Here is a 23,576-nt window from a genome sequence, read left to right on the forward strand (position 1 = left end):
GCCTGGAATTACTGCAGTTTGGGACAGAAGAGAGAGGGTGAGGGCAGTGCAGCCCTGAGGACCTCTGGCTGCAGGAGGGCAGCCATGGGGAAGGGCTCTTACTTATTGCAGGTTGATTTTTCTTCTCCTTGAGCAGAAGACTGGCCTATTCCATGGATGCTGCTGGACTCTGCCCTGCAGGGAAGCTGGCAGGCAAAGAGAAAGCAACTGCAGGGCTGACCCAGCTTTTAACCTTTCCTTAAGTCCTCTGAGAGCCCAGATGTCTTTGGAGAAGAGCAATGGAAAGTGCACACAACAAGGGCAAGAAGAGTGTAGTCCAGAGGGTCAGATCCCTGCATCTGATGTGCCTCAAGGCACAGGGGACAATATTACCCACATCTGGTGACGCCTTCCCATCTGTACCACGTGCTGAACCGAAACTGTGAGCAGCAATGAATTCTGAAGGGTGATTTGTCTCCAAACAAAGCTGCATGCAGCTGGGAGATGCCTCAGAACAGATGACTTAGAGGGTATGAAAGTGTAGATGGCGTAGGAGATGGCCTTAAAATAACCCTTAAAGTAAAGGATGGGTTGGGTTGAAGGCAGCAGCAGGACATGGCTTGCTGCGTTGGCAAAGGTAGTGGGAGGAGAGGCGTGGGGCAGATGTGCTGCTGGCACTGGCCGTGGGAGCCCTGTGACAGAGGCGTGGTGCCTTACGCCTTCCCACTTGCTCTGCAGCTTTTGTTTTGTAAAACTGTTGTTTAAAGAACAATGAAGGAGACCAGCCCCTTTCACTTCCCTCAGCACTGTTTCAGTGGCAGCTGGGAATTTACAAATCAGGGTCCTGCAACTGAGAAATGCAGAGGGGTTGGTGGTTCCTCCTTCAGCATCACACCTCCAGGACCTGTGCTCTGCATATGGAATGGTAGGGTCTCTTCCTCTGTGTCACCCGTGATGGTTTCTCGCTCCTCTCTTGTGCGGGGTGCTCTGAGTTTGAGAAATTATTGCAGATTCTGATTGTAGCCCTAGAACAAGAAACAATTTGGGGAGAATGAGATGATAATGTGATGGCGTGTGCTGTGTGACAAGTGCCTTACAAGGCACAGGACAGAACCTGAGGACAGGATAAAGGAGTTAGTTATGCTGCCCAAACTCACAAAGGAAGATTGAACCTTGCAGTCTTTATTGCTTCTGCATGTTTGAGGTCAGTAAAGACATGGGGGTTGCTGAGGGGTTGCTTGAGTAGCAGAGCTGGGCTGTAGGTAATGCCAGACCATGGCCGAGGACCGCTGTAAACTGTCTCACTCCTCCATAGCACCAGTATACACATTCTGGTGATGAGCCTGGACAAGGGAGGAGATCGAGGAGAAATCTTGGCAGCTATAAAATCTGAGGCTGACCAGTTCCACAACTCTGTTCTGCTCACTTTGCTTCCTGAGTGTGCAAGGTTTGCATGTGCTTGGCATTGCCTGGTCCTTTTTCAGGCTGTGTCAAGCATGTCCTGCTGGGGCTTGGTGCAGAGCCATCAGAGATTTCAGTTGAGTCTAATATTTGCAGGGCCTGATTTGTGAGGAGACCTGTCCTGCCACAGCTTCTGGGACTTGTTGGGGTAATTTTAGCACATTCATTAAGGGAGGACAGTACATTTTTTCCCTTAATGAGCAAAGCTGCTTACTAAACAGGAAGCAGAGGGAGGGGGAACGGGGAAGGGGAGGCGGGTGATGGGGAGTGTAACATTGCTTTTAGAGGTCACTGGAGTTATCTGGCAGGGATAAGCAAGCCCCAGAGTAACTTTCCAGCATTTCTCTGGTTCAAACCCAAAGCTTTAGCAGCTTACTTGCTGCAGATATGAAGCCTGGGTGGAGCTGCCCCTACAACAGCATGTGAGGCTGCTGACATTCTCCTCTCCTGTGGCCATCAGCACCCAGCTAAGGCTGCAGCGAGCTGTGAGATGATGGGAAGCACCTGTTGTGCCCAGATATCGAGGGAGTTCCATGCAGTGCCATCAGCATATCCAGCGCTGGGGACCACAGCTGAGGATGTGCATCTCTCCTCATTTCTGCCAGGCAGTCACTCGTGCTCCCTCAGCCCCAGCTGCTCTGTGCAGTTAATCCTCCGCAGTCAGGATTTTCAGAGTGGCACCATGTTATTAAAACGTGTGAAAAACTTCTCCCATGCAGAAATAAACGTGTCAGGTTGGAAACAAGGGCGAGTGGAGGATGAAACTATGTGGAGGAGGCACAGGCATGCAGGGTCCCTCCCCAGCAGCAGTGTTTCTGCCATTGCGTTGAGCTGAACTGCATAAAATAACTTACAGTTTAATTACAGGGGCTCCTGCTTGTTGGTGTCATTAATGAGGCAACTGGCTTAATTTAGCTGAATAAAAATTGCTTTAATAGTGGAAACACTTTTGGCTGCTGGCTAATTGAGGGGGGAAAAAAAACCCCAAGCTGTCCCTTCTTCACTGAAGTGCCCTTGTTCTGGGCCACACAGATCCAGACTCCTCTTTGTCCCACACCCACACATCCCCTTTTAAACCCAAGAGCTCGTTCAGGAGATGTACCTCCATGGTCCCATCTGTCACTTGTGCTGGGGCAAAATGGCAAAGGTCGCCTCCCCTTCCCTGCTGGTCACCAGCAAGTGCCTGCAGGAGCTGTGGGAGAGTGTACAGGACATGGCATGTCCCTTCCTGAAATGTAGGAGAAGGATGGAGGGAGAGAGCAAGAACTAGGATTTAGCTGTCACTCAGTGATAGCAGCCTGTGTCTGAGGTGTGGGAGGGTTGCTGTTGGAGAAGGATGGTGGGGATAGGGCATGATGAGCCACCTGCAAAGCAGGAGCCTTAGGGGCACGGTTGCTGCAGCAGGAAGATTGTGGAGTGGTGTTGGGTCTGAGTCATGGGTGGGATAGGTGGTTGCTGCCCTGGACCTGGTCTGAGGGCCATCCAACACCTTCTCCCTCCCCAACACCTTTAAAACTTGCTCTGGAGGCAAAAAAGACCCTGGCAGCTATTTCCAAAGACTATCTCAGTGGAAAAGAGCATCTTGTGAGTGATGGAGAAAATGTCCCATGGCAAAGAAGCAGTTTGAATATGTTCCAAGAGCACTGATGGCAGGTCTGTCCTGAAAGAGACTTGTTCATCATTGAGAAATACGCAGGGAAGGCATTTTACTTCCCTCTGCCTGTGTTTCCTTGATGTGTGATATGCCATATTTTATTACAGGTGAAACTGGTGCATAGGCTGTTACAAAGCTTGTCTGGCACACTTTGCTGCAGGACTGCTTCCACTTTCCTATAACTCTACCAAATTTTAATTGCTCAGGCTGAAGTTTTCTGTGTTGGGTGTCTGCTCCTGGCTGAATTCTACATTTTATTGTTATTTCTTTCTAGTATCACATAAGAACTTTCTCAAATGCTTGAGGTGGAGGAAAGGAGGGGGGAAAACAAGCTGTTTTGCTCAAACTAGAAAATGGTGGTGATGCTCCTGTTGCAGAGCAGCTGCATCCTCCTTTTGTGGAGGGGAAGAAAGTTTGTCAAAGGGCAGATTTTGCTTGGAAGACTTGATTTTGCTCTGGGACATCTTATGTCAGCAGAATGGGTTTTGATCCAGCTGGAGGAAGAAGTTTAATAAAGGATGTTTGGGAGTAGATAGGGCAGAGGAGCAACAGTTCTTGTTGGACACTGGGGCTGGGCTGGAAGGATGTAAAAGTACGGAAGATCACAGGAAATTTGGACATGGGTAAGGAAATTGAGGCTGAGAAGTATTTGGGAGTGGCTGGAGAGCAATGAGTAGAGTGATTCAGCCTGCTGGAAGGGGGAAGCAACCGGGTCAGGAAGGAGAGAACTGGCACTGCCCAGCCATGGCACAGGAGGATGGGGGTTCTTGTCACTGCAAACAAGAGAGATTTGGAGGTGGCCACAGATTTTCAGTCTTGGAAACAGCTGCCAAAAGGCAGAATGGGCAAGTGGAACTGGGAGAGAACTAGCCCTGGCCGAAAGTGCCTTGATTTTCCCCAATCCTCCCTGTTTATGCTGTACAGGACACTGGGAAACTTGGTGCAGCTGAGGTTTGAGCACAAACAGGATTTACAAAGTGCTGGAGCTCAGAGTTTCACCTGTAGAGCTGTAATTTAGTCTCCTCCTGTGAATGTACTGTGATTCCATCTCTAATTACAGAATCACATGCTACCTTCCCTGTGAAACCTGCCCCATCCAGCATGTGGGATTGATCTCTTCTGGGGAGAAATCAGTGCTGTGCTATGAGGTTTCTCTGGAGGAGCTCTATCTTTTGCAACAAAAGTCAGTACTGTACCTTTGTGGAATCCCAATCCTGGCATCTCTGACCTTTGGAGTTTTTGTGATTGAAATGATGTATTTTTAATGTGTGTTTGTGTGCAACTCCTTTCTGTTTCTGTGCTGAGATCTGTCTCTGAGGCTGAGGAAGGACCTTTCTGACATTTTGAATGTCCAGGGTGTCTGTTTCCAGTGATAAACATGTTTCTCCCCACGTGTGTCCTGACTGATCTGAAATCAGCTGTGGGTGTGTGTGCCCTGACCAGCCCTGTGTAAGTTGATGGTCAGGTCAGATTGAACAGCAGCTTTGCCATTTGAGAGCAGAGTCTCCTACCAGATGTGTGCAAGGGAAGACCCATCTCCTCTTTGCCTAATGTTGTTGTGGGTTGTTGTCTGGGGGAGGGAAGAGGTGGTAAGAGTTGGTTTCCAAGGACTGCAGGAGATGAGAAGCGGAGCACATCTGCCTGGCAAAGCTCCTTGCATTAGTGAGGTTGTATCCTTTCTCCATCTCTCTGTGTCCTAAATTGTAATAACACGATCATGCTATTTTTGATTCCCTTATTTGCGTGGAAAGCCTGTTGTTTTTTCTCTTCTCTTTCAGAATCCAATTTTCTCTTGACATTTCTGCCTAATGTAGCAAAACATGACCTTTGAGAAAGGACATTCCAGTGAGATTCACTCCCTCCTCTGCATCTCTGCCTCTCTCCCACATCTTGCTGTCTCTCATGCATCCCCTTTACGCTTCCTTCTTCTCCCTAGGCTGGGGGAGGGAGTTTACTGTCTCACTTTTCAGTAACAGTGAGCTGCTCCTTCCCCTCCTACTTTTCATCTGTCCTCACGAAGTTTCCAGGTGCTCAGTGCTCTGGGGTGGATAAGAGATGGAGTCTTGTAATATTTTTATTCTTCTCTGCTTAGCTTCACCTGCCATTTTTGCCACCTTTATCAGAGGCTGGAAGCAGTTTGTCTACAGCCATAGGAATGGTGGGATCATAGTCATGTGAAATAAGGTACCTGTGGTTTGCCATGGTTTCCGCAGCAGGGTAGTCTGATGTGAAGCAGAGACAGAATTTAATGAGGCAGCACTGTACCATCATGGTGTTTGGGATTATTCTTCTGCCAGGCTCGTGGAGAGCCTTTGGGACGATGCTTTGCTGTGTGAGCAGCTTCCCCACTCCTAATTGCAGACTTCTGGGCTTCACAGCATTGCTTGTGCAGGTGGGACAGTACAGAATTGCTTTTCCCTTGCTGCAACCTGGTGTAAGGCAGCAAATAAATCTGTCATCCCAAATCCTCGTACATCAGACCTGTGCCAGCAGGAACCATTCAAGGGTTTGCTCTCTTGGTTTTAGCATGTTTCTGCAAATTAAACAGGGACTGGGGGCTGGGTCGGGCAGAGCTGGGCCGTCCACTGTCACTGCTGTGCCACCTTGCCTCATACCTCCTACCTGGCCAGCCCAGAGTTGAATGAACCTCCAGGTGTTTCGTGCCTCTGGCCTTTCCTCGCTCTTCCCAGCAGGCAGGGCTGAGGCAGAAGGGTGTCTGCAGCCTTGCGCTGAACTGCCCTGCCTGCAGCTCAGAGTGGGGATGGATTTGGTGAAGGATGTGAGGCAGCACCTCCTGTGTGTTCTGGAGGCCGGCAGAGATTGGAACATTGGTTTTCTCCCAGAGCTTGCAACCGCCCATCTCTCTGCTTCCCCCATGGACTGGTCAGTCAGTCAGGGGCTCTCAGGCTGGCTGAGTGTCCCTGGGAAGGCTGCTCACTACAGAATGTGCTTTATTGCCATCTTCTTATGCTGTTGGAAACCCAGTGCTTTCCTCTTTCTGCTTTTCTACCCCACATTTCTTTCTTTTTTTTTTTTTTTTTTTTTAATTAATTCAGTTGCTTTTCACTCTTTCATCCTCTCTGGCTTTCAGCTGAAGAGATGTCTACTGGGTTGCAAAGCTCTCCCAGGTAGATGAGATTTATGTTTTTGCAAGCTTGGGCAGATGGAGAGAGGGATGGGGAGCTGTTGGCTGCTGTAGCAGTGGTACCCCTGGGTGCAAGAAACACACAGTCATACTGGGACACCTGGAGCTTACAGCTACTGCAGATCATTTGATAACACCTTGGGTAATCATCATGCTGTCATTTGAACCTGGCTGTTACTATTTTTAACATGAGGTTTCTACATAATTTTTTGTTCAAGTTCTGAAATTAGACTTGTTCTTTTTGCTTATGGTTGGTTGAGCTCCAGATTCATGGGCAAGAATCAGACATTGGATTTTTTTTTTCTTAACACTGCAGCAGGATATAAATCATTTTCCTCCTTAAAAAAAAAAAAAAGTAAAACGAGAAACTTTCATTTGGGTTTGTCCTCATTAAAATCTCTCATTATTAAATCTAAACTTGCATGCTGAATTGCTTGATGGCATCCCTGTTGAGGAGGACGATGAGATCTGTGGAGGTGGTATGGCCACGTGCAGAAAGAACTATTTACTGTGACTACTTCTCTTTTTTTTTTTTTTTTCTTTCTTGTTAATTTTCAGAGACCTCTCCGGGAACCGCCTCACCACTCTGTCATGGCAACTCTTCCAGACCCTGCGGCTCTTTGAACTGTAAGTCCTGCCCTGGGGGTACCTCCTGGGAGAAGAGGGGAGGCTGAGAGGAGGAATGATATCCAAATAGAGCTATTTTGAAGCCTGTGAATGATTACCTAAAACTCCAGTGGGCAGCACCATCCTTGGAAGGGTTTCCTGGGTACAGGAGCACCAGAGCAGAACTGCTTCTCTTTTAACTTCACAGCAACTGGCTAATTAACGTCGGGATGATGAACAAGTCATGCTCGGGGTAGTAAATGGTTGACTAACTCTGGGATCACATTAGAAATACTTACTAGGTCCGATTTTGAGTGAATCTCTTCAAATACTTGCTCCTCATCTGTTGCAGGGTAGGAATAACTGTTTTTCTTTAGTTGGTAGACATGCTTTGTAAGATGCCTGGATTTTTAGGCGAATGATTCTCTTGCTCTCTAACAACAGAGGCACCTCCCAGCTCTGATGTGGGAGATGGTGAGATAGTGACTCTCCTGGGGCACTGGTGGCCTTCAGCCTGCTGAATTATTGATAGAGCATTCAGCATCGTGCTTGAAGAATAAGTGGACACGAAATCAATGGAGTGTTGCCCTGATGACCTGTTTTGTTGAATTTTAGAAATAGTTGTTTGGTGGGTATAAAAAAATATATATGTAGGATTTGTCCCAGAGGATCCTGGGAAGCTCCATTCATCCTCACCAATGATCAATAGAACTGTAAGCTAGAAGTGACTTATGAAAGAATAAAGACAGTCTTTCAAGTGGGAGTAAGTGTGTTATCACCAGTGTTACTGCAGTGTATTTTATTTCTGTCAAATTGTTAAATGAAAAATACTAATAGTGATATTAGAAAATAGCGAAACGCCCTTCTGATGGGAAAATTTGGCTTGCAGAGTTAAAATGCTGAATTTGGAATTTGTCTCTTCACTGATTACAGCTCTAAATATTTTTCAAGTCTGGCTCGGGTTTCAAGTTTAATAGCATGAGTCATTTGTATTCTTAGACCTTTACTTATTGTCATTGTGCTGTCTGACAAAACTCAGATTGATGGTTGTTACCCAGGAGAGACCCAAGAGTGGAGGAGCAAATGGGGCTGCAGTCCTGAGCTAGTGGCACTGTCAGGGCCTGGGGTAATGGTGAGCCTGTAGATTAATGGGAATATTTCCAGTGGAGCTCATTTTTATGTGCCTTTGCTCCATTTGCTCATATTTTGTTTCTTCAGGCACATCCCAGGTCTACCAACCCCCATCAGGTTCAAAAAACCAATACCAAGCAAAAAGGGAATTGAGAAGCTGCTTTTGGGGCAGCAAAGGGTACTTGCCTGATGAAGTATACACCTGTGTTGTCCTGATATGATGATCCTGGCAGGGAGCTGGCGTGCTTGGAGTGGCTTTGGTTGCTGTCAGCAGGGTCACTTGGGGCCAGCACTCCACAGCAAGGCAAGCGGGAAGGAGCTGAATTACTTGGCTCGTGTTGGAGCTGTGCTCAGAGCTGTTTTCTTGGAGATAACAAGCCCCAATGAATGAAACAATAATGCCTGTAGAACTGTGAGAGATCACAGGGCTGGTTGGTAGGAAGTTGTGATGGGGTGGGAAAGCAACACCAATGTGGTGTTGTCCATAGTGTCCCATAGGGACACTTGGCATAGTGTGGGGCAGGAGCCTCAGCTGAATCTCTGCTGCTCCAAGTTGTGAAAGGGGTCTTGACAAACCACTTCCTGGCACCAGCTTCAGTGAGCAATTTAGACCTACAAATGTGCCTGCCCACAGGGGCTGCCTTGCTGTTGGCTGAGCTGGAGTAAGAGCCTGGGGAACTTTATTTTTCCTGAAGAATTACTTTGTCACTGGTGCTTCCTGACAGATGTTCCTCTCTGAGCTCCTTGTCATCAAGGATCCTCCATCCCTTTAAGCACAGCTGAGATGGAGACTACCAGAATAATGTGATGATGCTGTTCCCCAAATGTGACAGGAGAGGGATATTTTACCTGATGTCCACAGGGACCTCAGTGTTTAAGGGGCAGAGGGATGTGCCTGCAGTGTCCTTCCTTGGGCCATGAAACTGTCCTGCTAAACCTTGGATTTGTTGGAAAGAAGGCAGCACAGAGGTGTAGTCTGAGGGGTGTAGCCTGAGCTATGGGCTCTGAATTGATGTTAGGAATTAAGGTAAAGGCATATGTTGTCTACATGGTGGTCACAGTGCTAGAAGGATGGGACCTGCTGGTGAAAAAAGCAATCCTCAAAGATAGTGAGGAATTACTAATGGATGTGCAAAAGTGTGAAATATAGTATTTTTTATTATTTTTTTTTTTTTTTAGAAATGCAGAGGATGGGTGAGTAAGAGACAGTTTTTTGGCACACTGAGCTCCAAAGAGGCTTCCAGAACCAGGAAGGAGATAGAATACATGGCCCACATAAAGTGAGTGTGAAACACTGGTGAAAGATAGAAAAGGAGTTGCAGATTGATATCAGCCAAGGACTTGAAGTTGAGCCAAAACTCTCTGGAAAGGGAGAAGGTGGCGAGCAGCAGAGACCAATACAGAGACAGTAAGCCTGAGGAAGGCAGACTGAGCAGCAGTGTTTGTGCACAGCAGTGGAGAGCCTAGAAGACTCCAGGGACACAGAGATGCTGGCAAGAGTCTTCTCCAGAGGGTTAGGGCAGTGTGGAGGGTTGTGGGACAAGCAGATCTGCAGTGGCTCACCAGAGGCACCTTATATTGAGTGTCAGTGCCCCTGTGCTACCAGGCAATTGTGGATCCAGAGGGAGGATAGTCATCAAAGCTAAAACTGTGACTTACAACAAGGCAGCTTGGAGCAGTGGAGCATGTAGTGAGGGAACTGATGGGAGAATTGTCTCCAGGAGAGTGTTGGGAGGAGCGGAGCTACAACTGACTGTGACATGGAGATTACCAGGGAACATGAGACCTGATAAAGCCACTCAGAGTGAACAATGAGAAGGAAAGCGCAGAAGACTAATAGGAAGACCAGAGAGGTGGATGGGAACCTGAGGCTTGAAACTGCTGCTTGGCTGCATCCAAGGTATCACAAGCTCATGAATGTGGTAAGGCTTTAAAGAAAAGTTTCTTGTTCAACATAGCGGAGATTTTCCCCTGCTGACTCATTGAAGAAAGGATGGCAAAAATGAGGCACCCTTCCAGAGAATATTATCTCTTGCTCTTTCTGGCCAGAAACAAGGCTTGGAATGGTTTCCAGTAACTCCAGCCCTAATTCCCACAGCACGGGCTGACCCTGACCAGCAGGGCTCAGGCTAATGAGCACAGAACTCTCCTAAGTCTGAAGTTGAGTGTGTGCAGGGAAGCATCTGACACATGCAACAGCTCATAAACATTGGACTTAGAGCTTTTCTTATCCAGAAGTCACAGCTGGTTTCCTCTGTCATGTCCTTGGCTTCCTTTGTCATGTCCTTGGAGAGCTTAGGGCTGACATTTCAAGAAATTCCTTCCCGGAAAGACCTAAGACTCTGGATCCAATTACGCCTTTGGTTGTATAAAACCTTGTAGTCCTGAACATCTTACCACTCTGCCTGGCCCATCAGCATTTCTAATACCAACAGTCCCTGCCAACTTGCCCTGCAGTATATTTCTGCAATGCTACAGGAAGAGGCTTTGGTGGGGATGGGGCACAGCAGCATCTCTGTTAATGTTGTGAGTCCAATTTAGCATTGTCTCTGCCTCTCGCTTAGAAACTTCTTCCTGCCAACAGTCCCACTAATAGAGCTGTAGCTAAACAGTGGGCACTTGCCTGCTCTCTGCATTAGCTAATCCAGATGTCAAACACCAGCCATCACTCCCTGTCTGAGTCCTTCCCTTTCTATTCTATCCCTTTCTGGCAGGGGTTAGGAAGAAACAGTTCTGGTTGGAACATCAAGAGAAGCCCTGGTTCTGGGAAATAAATAGAAATGAAAAACAAAACTAGATTTTGTTCTCTCTCTACTGAGTGCTCTTTGGTTCTCAAGCTTAGGCAAGTGGCCTCAGTCCCAAGGTAGGAAGAGTGTTTTAATTGCAAGTGCAAAAAACCTTGGCAGCAGTTCTATGTGAATTGAAACAGACAGGAGAAGTGTGGCAAGGATCTCTGCTGCCCTCTGAGAGGCTTTAGCTGCAGACAGCTTTGCTTTAGCTGATGAGTGGGGAGGCATGGGACAAGGCATGTGTCTCATTTAGCTGCCTAGTCTGGAAAAAAACTGCTCAGTGTGTGTGAAGTTCTGTCTGTTTCAGTGCATACTGGAATGCTGATGGCATCTCTCTCCCACACTGGTTCACTCTGGTGTAGGCTGTCCAGGCAGTTTTGGGAGACAGTGGGTACAGCTTTCTGTAGGGAGCAAAGGTGGGCTCAGCCAGGCACCTGTAGGATCACTGTTGCTGAAGAGTTGACTTGGTGCCTATATGGCTCTAGGGTTTCAGCTTTGATGGGTCATTGCCCCATCAAATGACAGTTCAGGGCATGATTGTCACAGTTTTTCTCTTTCTCAAGCACAGTGTGCCTGTTTTGGGAAGGGGCTGTGTCCAGAGCACACCCTACTGAAACCTCTGCTTTGCCTGGGGCTGGTGGATGGCTCAGGCTTATGTGCAGATTTCATCTCTTTTTGGACCAACTCCTTGAGTCACAGAGCAGCTCTGCTTGTGCAGAGAGAGCCCAGCTTGCTTGTGGCTGTGACACTTGCTATTTCTTACAGGCATTTTCAGTTTTAAGGAGGCTTGAAGAGGGTGTGGGAGTGTGCACCACTCCTGAGCACCTGCAACCAAGCAAGGCTTTGGCAATAATTGCAGGCTACATGCAAAAAAAAAAAAGCCCTTTGGGTTTATTTGTCTACTCCAGGAGTAAGTTGTGCTGTATACATTCTATGACAAGGAGCCTACCATAATTCTCACTGCAGTGCCACTGCACCCATGGGATAGGAGATGTTTCTGCAGCACATGGTGATGTCTTTTGCCCCAGTGGTGGGTTTTATTGCCTTGTGGTTCCCAAGGTATTTTTCTCTATGCAGAGAAGAGAAGGTGAATTTTATCTCCACAAACAGAGGGTCGTAGGTAGTGGAGATGTGTTACAAAAATGTGGGAGGAAGAGCTGGAAGGAGCTACAGCTCCTAATGATCCCTGCAAGGGATGAGGTCTGAGGAGAGAATTGGAGATCCAGGTTTTTGAGCAGGTGCAGAACAGTGAGAGAATGGAAATCCCTACATGCCTCTCTGGAGAGCTGGCTGGCATGGCAGGGCAGGCATCAAGCAAGGAGGGAGGGTGCCTTCCACATGTCAGGAGTGCTTTTGCAATGCATGCTAGGGAAAACGGGTGCACACATCTGTGCCCCTTCTACCTGCGGTGCTGTGCCAGCTGCCAGTGGCACTTGGTGCATCCAGCCCGTGATGGGAGTTAATTTGTGCAAAAGCCCCTGTGGGGGTCTCGATTAGAGCAAGTTACATCACTAACATTGGGGCAGGTTGTGGGGAAGTTCTGCCCTGAAGCCTGCAGCTCCTGTATTATTCATGGCCGTTCATGAATTAGCAATGGGCTGGGAAAGCTGCTGTCTATTACTTACAGAGCTGCCCTTAAGTGCTAGGGCAGCAGCTCTCCTGGCAACCTCATTTCATGAGGATATTTGCAGCAGAGCAGAATTTCTCCCCCATTGCATCTGAGCTCCCCCAGCTCCCTGCCAGGTCCCAGGGTATGTCCCTGGTTACCTGATCTGCCATTAGCCAAGTCCATGGCTCTTACCCACATGCTTGTCCTGCTGGTAGCAGTGATCCTGAAAGGAAAGTGGATTCATGGCTGTGTAGAAGAGGTTGTGAAGCATGTGCAAACCACTGGTAGTACCTGTCATAGCACACAGGGAATGCCTCATCACTCAAATCCCACCAAATCACTGTGCTAATCTGTTCTGGTCTGTTAAATGTAGTGCTTTGGCCTTTGAATTGCTTGTCTGAACCTTGTACCTGTGTCACAGAGGTTTATGTGCTTTTGGTGGGAAAGAAATTAACTGATGAAAAACTGGAGTGAAGTTCAACTCAGTGTTTGTTCTGGGGGAAAAAAAAAGTCAGATGACATCTTGATGTATGAGAAGATTAGGGTTCAGTTTTAACAACCCTGGGTACTACCAGAAGATCCCTTCACTTCTTCCTCCTTTTGCAGCACAGTATTGACAAAACAGCAGCTGCAGATGTTTGGAAGGTTGTTTCCAAATCCTGTTACTCGATGAAATTAATTTTGTAAAAGCAAGCATGAATTTTGCAGTAACACGTGGAACAGAGCAGGAAAAAAAGCTTTTTCCTCTCTGACTCTCTGATGGGGGATCTAGATATCACGTGAAGCAATGGTTTGACCTTTGGAGATGACCCTTCTTTGGGGTGACTGAGCTCATCTTTGGCACTGCTGGCTCCGCTGATCCCTACTTTCTTTGCTTTATAGTTATGTGGTGAGATATTTTGTTTCTTCAGGCTCTGTCTCCTATTTTGTTCAAGTTATCATTGCAATCTGCTTTGGTAACTCAGTCTGCCATGGCTGAACAGTGGGCTCTTCTCCTGGCTGGGACTTGCCTTCCTTGCATGTCCACAGAGAGCTGCAGAGCTTTAAAAATGTAAATGAAATGGTTAATAGGTTGGAAAATCAATTATAATAAACATTCCTGGTATATAAACTGTGTGTAAGTGTGGTTTAAATGAAGTACATTAAAGGCAGTGCTTTTCTCCATTTCTCCTGGCCAGGTCAGCAGGGTCTCGGTGCAGTGCTGATTGATTTGATTAAAATGCATGTTACCTTGCACATTAGCTCATGTTCTGGGTCACCAGGAGCCTGTGTCTGTACAAGGAACTTGGGAGAAGAGCTGCCAGCTTCTCTGAGTGCTTGTGGGAACTGGAGGTGTGCTTTGCCCAGCAGGGGCTTAGACTGCTGCTGAAGTGGGATTTGAAGGTGTGGATTGATATTTTAGGGCAGTGGGGAGCTGCCTGCTCCTTTGCTGAGGGGTGACTCTTCTGGGTGTCTGGATGAATGTGGGACTGAGCCACAGCTGAGCAGATCTTGCGGTGAAAGACATTGTGTGTATCCCTGTGCTGCCCTGGGAGATGTAAAGCCTTGTGTGCCCACATGAAGGAGACTGTGAACGTGTGGATATGTAACTGTGGAAAAGACAGGAATAATAAGTGCCAGAAGACCCCAGGCAAATAACATGGAGACGATTCTACCTTAGCTCTTACACCTGCATGGTACCTGTCCTCCCATGGGAGCCTGGAGCCAGGCGATGGCTCTACTCATTCTTTCCCATCCCACCATCCTTTCTCACCTCTCTCTGCCCACAGGAAACTAGAGAGGAACCTTTTTAACTGCAGCTGTGACATTCGCTGGATCCAGCTCTGGCAGGAGAAGGGCGAGGCAAGCCTGCAGCACCAGGGCCTCTACTGCATGACCATGGATGCAGCCATCATCCGTTTGCAGGACATGAACATCACCCAGTGTGGTAAGAATCCTGGGGCTGCACGTGAGGGAGGCTAAGAGGGTGCCAGGAGGGCTCCCTGTGCTATCCAGCACTGCTGGTTAAGTTATTTGCCTGGGGAGCCTGGTATAGCAGAATCCCACCATGTGGTCAAGAACAAGAAGATTGAAGCTGATTGGGGTAGTTTGTGGGTTATAAATAGAGTATCTGGGTAAATGTGAGACTGCTATTAGTGTGTGTATGAAAGATATTGGGTGATCTGGGGCATTTTCTTCACTGCAATGCTGCTGCTTGACAAAGTGTCTGTAGTGAGTCTGTGATGTCTTGAAAAGGGCTGTTTCATGTTGATCTTCCTCTGTCTAACAAATCCTAGAAACAGTATATTGTTAAAAGACACTGCCACTGTATCTTTTATAATTACTCTTAGGAAATGCATGTCTCTATTCATTTTCCTTTGTTTTATTTTTCAATTGAAATCCCATATCTGTAAGGAAGAGGCAGGAGTGACTTTATATCTCTTTCTGTTTCCTGCTGATGTTTAAAAGAGTCCAGCGGCCCCAGGAGCAAAATGAGGCATGTTCAGTAGTTATCCCTTTTTCCTTCACCTTGTTCATGCATCAGCTACCTGTTTGGTGTCAGTTTTTGCTCTGCTATTGCCATTACTGGAAAGCATCCCTTGCAGAGTAAGGAGAAAGAGATGTACCTTCTGCAGAGCAATTAAACTGCCTGTACGCAAGCAACTGTCAAACTCACAGGCTGAAAAAAGGATGAAAACCAGAGGATTTCTTTTTTTGATGATCATCCTCTATACTAGGAATTTGGCTTTGTTACTTGTAGCAGTAGTAGATAAACAGCATGCACGTTTGGATTTGCATGACTTGGGGTTTTTTGTTGTTTTGGTTTTTTTCAAGTTCATGATGGCCTGTTAAACTCTGGAAACTGGCCAAAGTGTGCCTTCATGTGGATGAACTAAAAAGATTTGAGAGTGCTGTTATTTCTGCCCCACATGGGAAGAATAAGCTTCAGGGATTAGAGATTAAAAAAAAAAAAATCCTTAGGGATCAGGGACATGAGGAGAGGTGGCTCCATCAGTGGTGTTATTAGACTCTAGGAGATTCTAGCAGGAGGCTGATTTGGGAACACAAATGTGCTTGTGTCCAGTATGAGCACCTCCTCTGACCATGCAATCTCCTGGAAGGGCAGAGAGCTACACTGGTCTACTTTCCTCCAGAGAAGAGTCTTTCTGTTCAAGCATTAGGACTCAGGGGATATTGTAACAATATTTGTCTTTGTCCTTTGGTGCTGAGGGCTGGTGTGGCTTGATGTGGCCATGTTTGATACCAACTCAACCTTGAGAAGACCATACCCTCTCATCTCCCTCTCCACTGATTCCTACCACATATGCAACTTTGCCAGGCCTTGACCACTGCCTCCTTTCTTCTGGCATCCCCCCAATCAGTACAATGTTCCTTCCCTCCTTTTGTGACTCCCTGATGGCAACAAAAGAATATGTGTCCCCATCTATGGCTTGGCATTCTTGTAATGGCTACTCCTGCCCTATGATGGGAGGGGACCACTGGTCAGTTCCTTCTGCACTGCCTCCCCAGTTTGCCTCTGAAAACATCCCAGAAAACCTCCCCTATGCAAGAAGGCTATTTGCCCTTCTTGCAGCCTGTGCTGTCTTGTTTCATGTTGCAAGGATATTTGGTGCCTGTGGCAGTAAGGAAGTGGTGTAAATCAGAACCGCCATAAATCAGTGAATCCCTCTGCTACCACCAAGGAAGAGCAAGGGCACCTTTTACTAGGAGAGCTGCAGTTAATGTGAGGACACATCCTTGGTCATCTTCTCTTGATTGTTATAAATTAGAGGGACACTTTCCTCACCTGGAGTGCTGGGTGCCCTGTGCCTTATCCTGGATATGGGAATGCTTTGGATCTTCTCACAGTACAGTTTTCTAATCCCAGGTTACTGCCACTGTGAGCAGCTTCTGTGGGAGTAGCGAGATGGGGATGGGGACTGTGTGAAAGGAAGGGTGGCCAGAACTGGGCACTAACTTTTGGATTCAAAGATGATCAGAGGGTCTGCTCAGCTGGTACGTTTCCAGTATCTACATTTCCCCCTGTGTCCAACATCCCTCTTTCCCTCGGTAGCACAAGGCCATGCTGTTACCTCCTGCTACTTATCCCAGGGTGCTGGAGGCTGATTTGGGAAACAGCTTGGTGGGATCTGAGTCCACACGAGTGTTCTGTGTCTGGCTATGGCAAATGCTGCACCACACCTGAACACTTTGGTATTTGGCTCCTCTAGACCTTCCTGAGATCAGCGTGAGCCACGTGAACCTGACGGTGCGGGAAGGTGAGAACGCCGTCATCACCTGTAACGGCTCGGGATCGCCGCTGCCGGACGTCGACTGGACGGTGGCTGAACTCCACTCCATCAACACCCACCAGGTAGGGGCCACAGGACCTCAGTGCTGCCTGTGCCCTGTGTGGCAGGGGCAAAGCAGCTGCCAGGGTTTCCCCGGGTCTGTGTGTGCGGGGTAGAGGATTCGGGTAGATGGTAGAGACTGCTGTGAAAAATGTGAAATGGTTGTATCAACCATTACTTTCCCCCATGAGAACCTGGGGGCTAACAGAAGGGAGTAAAACCTTCCATGTCTGGAAAGGGAAGAGGAGAGAGCTTTGTATTTCAGTGATCCCTAATTGAATTAACTCATGTCTGCTCTAATGAAGCCAACTGTTTGCAGAGGTGCCTGCAATAGCTGTGGCTGAATTAGGCAGCTAAGCAAGATTTTCTAGAGGCAAAACACATTTATCAGTGCTACAGTGCCATGGCTCTCCCCTTCCTGTAGTTCCTCTTATAGGATGTGATGTGTTTAATCAGGTGACAGAACACCTCCCTTCACACAGATCCTAGTTGTCCTTGGGTTTTTGAGACCTCCTCACATCTTGCATGGAAAGCGTGATCCTCTTCTTCTGGGGGTCGTAGCAGGGAAGCAAGGATCCACCAGACACCAACTTCTGTCTGTATTTCCCTTTATGATTTTTAGACCAACCTCAACTGGACCAATGTTCATGCCATCAATTTGACCTTGGTGAACGTCACCAGTGAGGACAACGGGTTCCTGCTCACCTGCATTGCCGAGAACGTGGTGGGGATGAGCAATGCCAGTGTGCTGCTCACCGTCTACTGTAAGTACCACTGGAGAGACTTTGTCCATACAGAGGCTGGAGGGGCTGCCTTGAGAACTATTTGAGTGTGTGGCCACTTGCTACCTGTGACATACTGGGTTTGTGAGTGACGATTAGGAGGAGCTGAGAACAGTGAGGAGAAGGTGGATCCTCACACACCTCTCTCTCAAGTGTCAGTAATTTTGCTTCCCTGATGCTTCCATTAAACCAGAAATGAGCACTAGAGCAGGGGAGGAGCACCAGTACCCCACTGGTGGTGGGCATCTCTCCACTCATCTCTTGGAAGATCCAGTAGAATAAGAAAAAACCATAAAGGGACTAAAAATCTATTTACAAATACAGAGTTGATTGCCCTGATGCTATGTGAGAGGTTCAGTGACACCCTTTTTAAAGACAGTTTAAATCTTGCCACTGATTTCAGGGATATTAGTGCTTCTCCCAGGTCCATTCCTTCAAAATTGGCCTGCAAATGCCATGTAAATGTGTGCATGTAAAATTTCAACTGTTCACTTTTATCTGCAAGTAGCTCAACTTTCTTTGTGCTTTCTAATATAACATAACACAAACCTGACCTTAAGAGGAAGTTTACACAGCTTTGTGGTCTCAAGCAGCTGAGATTTACTATATTTTGCTGTGTCTGTAATATTTGCCCTTACTCTGTAGTTTGAAAATCTGTCCCCCACCCCCAACTTTACAAGGTAGAGTGGAGACCCATGTGGGATTTCGAGTAGTCTTGGTGAACCCATGCATGCTGCATGATGCTTTACTACTTTGATCTTCCTCCCAGTAAGTGCTATTGATGGATTGAATAATGGAGGTGATTAAAGCTCAGCTCAGAGGTGACTGGTCAGCAGACGCAGGTTTTTTGCGTGGTGTTCCAGCATCTTTTCCTCCATGCCTTAAACAGCACCATGCCCATGCCTATTTTCACCTGTGAAATCCTCTAAGCTGCTGACAGTTTCTGCTACCCCTGCTCTTGTTGCCCAGACCCATCACTCAAGGCTGTAATTTCACACTGAAAAGATCTGAGTTTGTGCGTGTAGGTGGCTGCCTGTTTTGAATCCTCTTTGCCAGGAAGATGTGAACAAGCCACATGCAGATCTAGGCTTGCGAGTGAAAGAAGGTGGCTGGGACATGACTGTGTGGTTCAGGGTAGATGGGTGCTGGTGGGAGAATTTTGTTCATCTCCAACCAGCTCTGCACCTTCTTTTCTTCTACAACATTCACTGCCTGAAAAACTCAGAGTTTTTTCCAAAAAATGTGTCTAAGCTGGTGTGTTGTTTTTCTTCATTGTGGATGCCCCATGGATTGTCTTTGCAGCTGGATGGTACTAGGAAAAGGAGAGTTTTAGGGAAGACTTATATCTTTGTGTCCTTTATCTTTGCACAAAACTTGTTCTTCTAGTTCAGACCTTGCCAGCCTTGAGGTTTGGGACCTTACATGTAGGCGTTGTAAATGGGATTTCAGAAGCGATAGCACAGCGACATTTGAATTCTTGGGGTGTCCCAGGGGGAAGACAGTGCATATGCAATAAATTGCAGGTGGAGTCGCTGCTTTTCTTATCCCTCTCCCACTCTACTCCCTTTAATTAAACACCCCTGGAGGCTGTTCGGTGAGTGAGAACTCCTTTGGGATGTTCAGGCAGTCAAAACCCCCAAGGACAGGCGGTCGCTGAGGGATGTTTGCTTCCACAGCAGTGCAATCCAAAATTGCTTGGTGTGACTGGAGAGCTCCCATGGGGACCTTGCACTTGTGTAATGTAACAGTACTACATTGTGGTGTCCTCCTTAATGGGAACAGGCGGCCTCTCTGTGATCCCCTGGGAGGAGGAGAGCAGCAGTAAGTGTGTGGACTGGATAGCTCTAAGCTTAGTTGTTCCTGGGCTGGTGAAAGGACCATCCTTGCCATTAATTTGTACCCCTGTTCAGAAGACCAGGAGAGATGGCTCTGGCTCAGATCCTCCTTTCAGGGAGTGTGGAGTGGTTCTTGTGACAGGGCTCCTTCTTTGCAGACACCCATTGGGAAGAGTAGAAGGAACAAGGGATTTTGGAGATTGTCAATAACCTTAGTTTCTGTGGTGCATAGAGACATGACGTGGGGTGGAGGTGTGCTGTGAGCCTGCCATGTTTCTCTCTGCTAGATCCCCCTCGCATCCTTACTCTGGAGGAGCCGGTGCGACACCTGGACCACTGCATTGCGTTTGCAGTGCAAGGGAACCCAGTTCCCACCCTTCACTGGCTGCACAACGGCCAGGTGCTCCGGGAGACAGAGATCATCCGCGTGGAGTTATACCAGCAAGGGGAAGTGTCTGAGGGTTGCCTGCTCTTCGACAACCCCACTCACTACAACAATGGCAACTACACGATTGTGGCCACCAACCAACTGGGCTCAGCCAACCAAACTATCAAAGGACACTTCCTTGAAAAACCCTTTCCAGGTAGGATATTCAGTTTATGTCATTAGGGTTCCTTGCAATCCGAAGGTTTTACTGTGGCCCTGACAGTAATCCTTGCATCTAAACAAGGCCTTAACCCAAGCTGGCCTTTGTTAGAGCATCAGGTTGGAAGAGGTGAACTCTGGAAGCCTCTTCTGACTAGTGTGATTTTTCCTTCTCAAGTATATTTTGGTGTCATATCAACTCTTTAATGCTGGGAGAGATACTGACTGGTTTAGATAAATTTGTTTTTGTAATATATTCTGCAGTGTATTTATTTATTTATTTATCTTAAAGATCCTTAGGAATTTCAGTGGGAATAGGATGTAAGTTTGGCCAGTTATTTTGGATGTCCTCTTGGGTGTCCCAAAGAGGTTGCTCAATTTTTTTGAGAGAAAGTATTCTGCTACATGATAGTTATAAGGTATAGAAAGTAAAGCCCTTTGAAGTGATGCAGCTCTTCCATTTTTTTTACTTCTAACTTGCATTTGTGAAATGATTAAAGCTGGATGTAGCAGTGTCAGGATTGTTTTCTTTCTGAATGCGGTATGTGCAATTCCAGGATGACAGGTCTACAAAAGATGCAACGGCTCAATTAGTCACTTTGCATCAGTTTGCTGGCATTTCTTAACTGATTGCTTGGAATTCCCTGTTGTACTTCCTGGTGACTCAGAGCTTAGCTGCAAAAAAAAAAAATAAAAAAAATAAAAAGCATTTGAGGACATAAAGATCCAGCTCTTGGGAGTGCAGCAGAGACTTTTGTGGTGGCCTGTCTGCTTTTTATAGGGGTGTCTTGGTCTGCTCTCTGACGTTGCAATGCCACACTGGCCATCATGGAGTTAAGATCTGTGCTGCCTTCAGGAATGATGCCATGAGAAAGTGGCAGCTCTAAATTGGCCCCTGCAGCCCAAGAAAATCCAGCAAAATAGGGCGTTTGCTAAATATAGAAAAATACCAACGGTACTCTCATTTATTATTTATATCACACCATATATGTACACAGAGTTTTCCCGCAGGTCAAATATCATAAATGCAAACCCAAATCTCTGCCTTGAAGATCTGACAATTGAACAAATGAGCTGATATGGATGGGAGCGGAAAATTTGTATTCTGACTTCAAGGATGCTGCCCTGTTTGAATATCTGACCTATTTATGTTTCCTTCTGTCAGGGCAGAAGAGCAGCTTATCAAATGTAGGTGGGTGAGGAGAAGCAGACAGGTTTGCAGTCTCAGCTCTCTCAGGTCCCACCTTTGTGACTCAATTTCCCCATCTGTAAAATGGGAACAGCTCTTAAGTAGATGCTGGATATCCAGAAAAGAGAGGCAGATATGCTGTTCTGGAGAGCTGATTTTGGAAATGGATCTGAGCTATGCTGTGATGTGGGAAAGCACGGTGATGTTTGGAGACCATCTCATGCTAGGGGCTCTGGGAGAATGGGATTATGTGAAATGAATGTAAAATACTGCTCTTGTGAGTGGATCTTCACCCATGCCTTGTGTGTACTGTTGGTGTGGAGTGCTTACTGCCCCTGAACCATCTCTCAGCAGGAGCTGACCCATTTCTTTTATTTCTTCTGATCCAAAGTCCCAAGCCATTCCTCACCCTGGCAGCCCCTGTCAGCACAATGCAGGATGTAATTTACTTTCCTTGAAGCTTGTTGCTTTGTCCACTACCACAGCTGACATATACACTCAATGCAGTTGACGTTTATAATTTCCCATTTGAAGGTAGATTCCTTCAGAAAATGCCACACATTGAAGGTTCTCCAGTGTGATTCACTGAAGCCCTCGTTGCCCACAGCAATTCAAATGTGCAAGGACTTTGCTGTCAGTACCCAGGATAAGGTTATTAGCCTTAATTAATTAATGAAAGCGTAGTGCCTGGAAGACTTCCTATCAGCATAGAAAATGATCTGTGACCATGTATTTTAGAACCTCCTAGTTGAAAACCTCTTGCTGGTACCATGCCACACTGAAGTTTTCCAGGCCAAGAGGAGCAAGGTACTGTTAGAAGCTGGGTGGAAGCTGGGAGATATATGCTACATGTCATATCCCCCTTCTCTCTGATGTCGGGCATGTAGGAGAAAGGGCAGTGGCTCCCAGAACAGATTTGTGTCATATCCTGTAAAAATCTTGTTGCATGTTGTCATTGGTATCTCTGCCATAGGCTACCATCTCCCTATTTAATCCACAAAGGTCAGTGTACCTGTGATGAGTGTTCAGTACTTTGGGAACTTCCCACAGAACTCAAGCTGGCTGAAGTTTCTTGGTTATTTTTTTATACTTTGAAAAATAGTGTTTACTGGAAAAAAGACCAAATAAACCCTTTTTGTGGATTTCTGTTGAATTTGCTTAGTCCAAGAGAGAAAAAATGGAAAGAAGAAAATGTAGAAGCAGCAAGAATTTTATGACTAGACTCTGTCTGCCTTAATAGGAAAAAAAGGTCTCCAAATAAAATATTTCTTCCTTTTTTTTTTTTTCCCCTCTTGCTAGAAAAAGCCAAGGAAAGTTACACTTCTGCTCAACTTGAAACAAAAATATTTTTTCAGGTTTTTTCCCTTGGTTTGGAAAGCTGTGTTTGTCACCCAGGGATTGTTTTATGCTTCCCTTCCAAAACTCACCCAATGCTTCAGCATGAACATTTCAGCATCCTTGCAGGAGCCCTCTGCCAGCAAAGCTGTGTAAACTCCAGTTAATATCGGGCTCAGTTTCTTACATGGGCGAGTGAATTGAAAGCTTACGTTATTCTCACACTGTGTAAACTGAGTGTCACCGAGGGCTTTAGACCTCATTGTCTGGGGCCTCGGCCACCTTTGGAGCTGAAGGAGCTTTCCTGAATAGACTGGAGCAGTCAAGAGGCTGATAGCAGGGACTGGCATGGTTGTCTCGGGCAAGAGGCATCTCTAGGACAGCCACAACCTCCTTGTCCCATTCAGATGCTGTTAGCTGCTATGAACAGTTAATGAAAAGGAGGTCAGAGGAGGTCTCCTCTAAACCCCTGCCCCAAGCTGGGCTCTCCTCCATGGGACTTGATCCTTGTAGGACTTTGTCCTTGGGTGAACACTGCCATGTAAGGCAAAATCTGCTTCTCTCCCCTCCACCTCCATCCTGTCCAGCCCTGTGTGTCTGTTGAGCTTTGCTCACCTGCTGAAAGCAAGGTTGTTTAACAATCGTTCAAAAGAGTGGTTAGTGTGCTGCCACTTGTTCTTGTTGGCCTCACAGTAGTATCCTTCCCCTCCTCTTTCAGCCCAGGACTTTCCATCCTGACCTCCAGCATGTCCTGCTGGCACATACACTGCAGTTTCAAGTTACAGTTGCCCAAGAGGAAAAAAATATGAAAAGTTGGTTTCCTGGGCTCTTTGGGGTGGTGCAATGTGTCTGAGGTGGGTTGGGAATGAGACCCCTCTCCTTTTGCTGTGCTGCTGACTGTGTTGCTTCTCTCTTTGTCCTTTTCACAGAGAGTACAGACAACTTTGTCTCAAGTAAGTGTCTCCTTACCTTTTACATACTGTGGCTGGTTTGTTTCTGTGGTTTTCTCCTGCTCCTCTGTGATTTACATATTTCTGGAGGAAAAATCAGGAAGCCAGAAGCAGTTTCGTGGAGGTTGCACAAAGCCCTGCCTTCCCCATGAATGAGCAAGGTGTCTGGGGAGCTTTTGATGAACTGAGTCATC

General features: G+C 46.9%; 1 protein-coding gene across 4 annotated transcripts in view; it reads left to right on the forward strand.

The window, feature by feature from the left end:
- The window catches only part of NTRK3 (neurotrophic receptor tyrosine kinase 3), a 209,272-nt gene that overhangs the window by 46,405 nt on the left and 139,291 nt on the right, over window positions 1–23,576 (forward strand). For all 4 annotated transcript variants that reach the window (XM_051796556.1, XM_051796557.1, XM_051796559.1 and 1 more), the window contains 6 exons: window positions 6,798–6,866; window positions 14,144–14,301; window positions 16,586–16,728; window positions 17,328–17,469; window positions 19,610–19,906; window positions 23,362–23,385. In XM_051796556.1, the coding sequence (XP_051652516.1) occupies window positions 6,798–6,866; window positions 14,144–14,301; window positions 16,586–16,728; window positions 17,328–17,469; window positions 19,610–19,906; window positions 23,362–23,385 (833 nt within the window). The remainder of the gene's footprint in view (window positions 1–6,797; window positions 6,867–14,143; window positions 14,302–16,585; window positions 16,729–17,327; window positions 17,470–19,609; window positions 19,907–23,361; window positions 23,386–23,576) is intronic.

This window comes from Manacus candei, unplaced genomic scaffold (assembly GCF_025592945.1).
Source record: "Manacus candei isolate 608988 ecotype Guabito, Panama unplaced genomic scaffold, ASM2559294v1 h1tg000046l, whole genome shotgun sequence".
Taxonomy (NCBI): Eukaryota; Metazoa; Chordata; class Aves; order Passeriformes; family Pipridae; genus Manacus; species Manacus candei.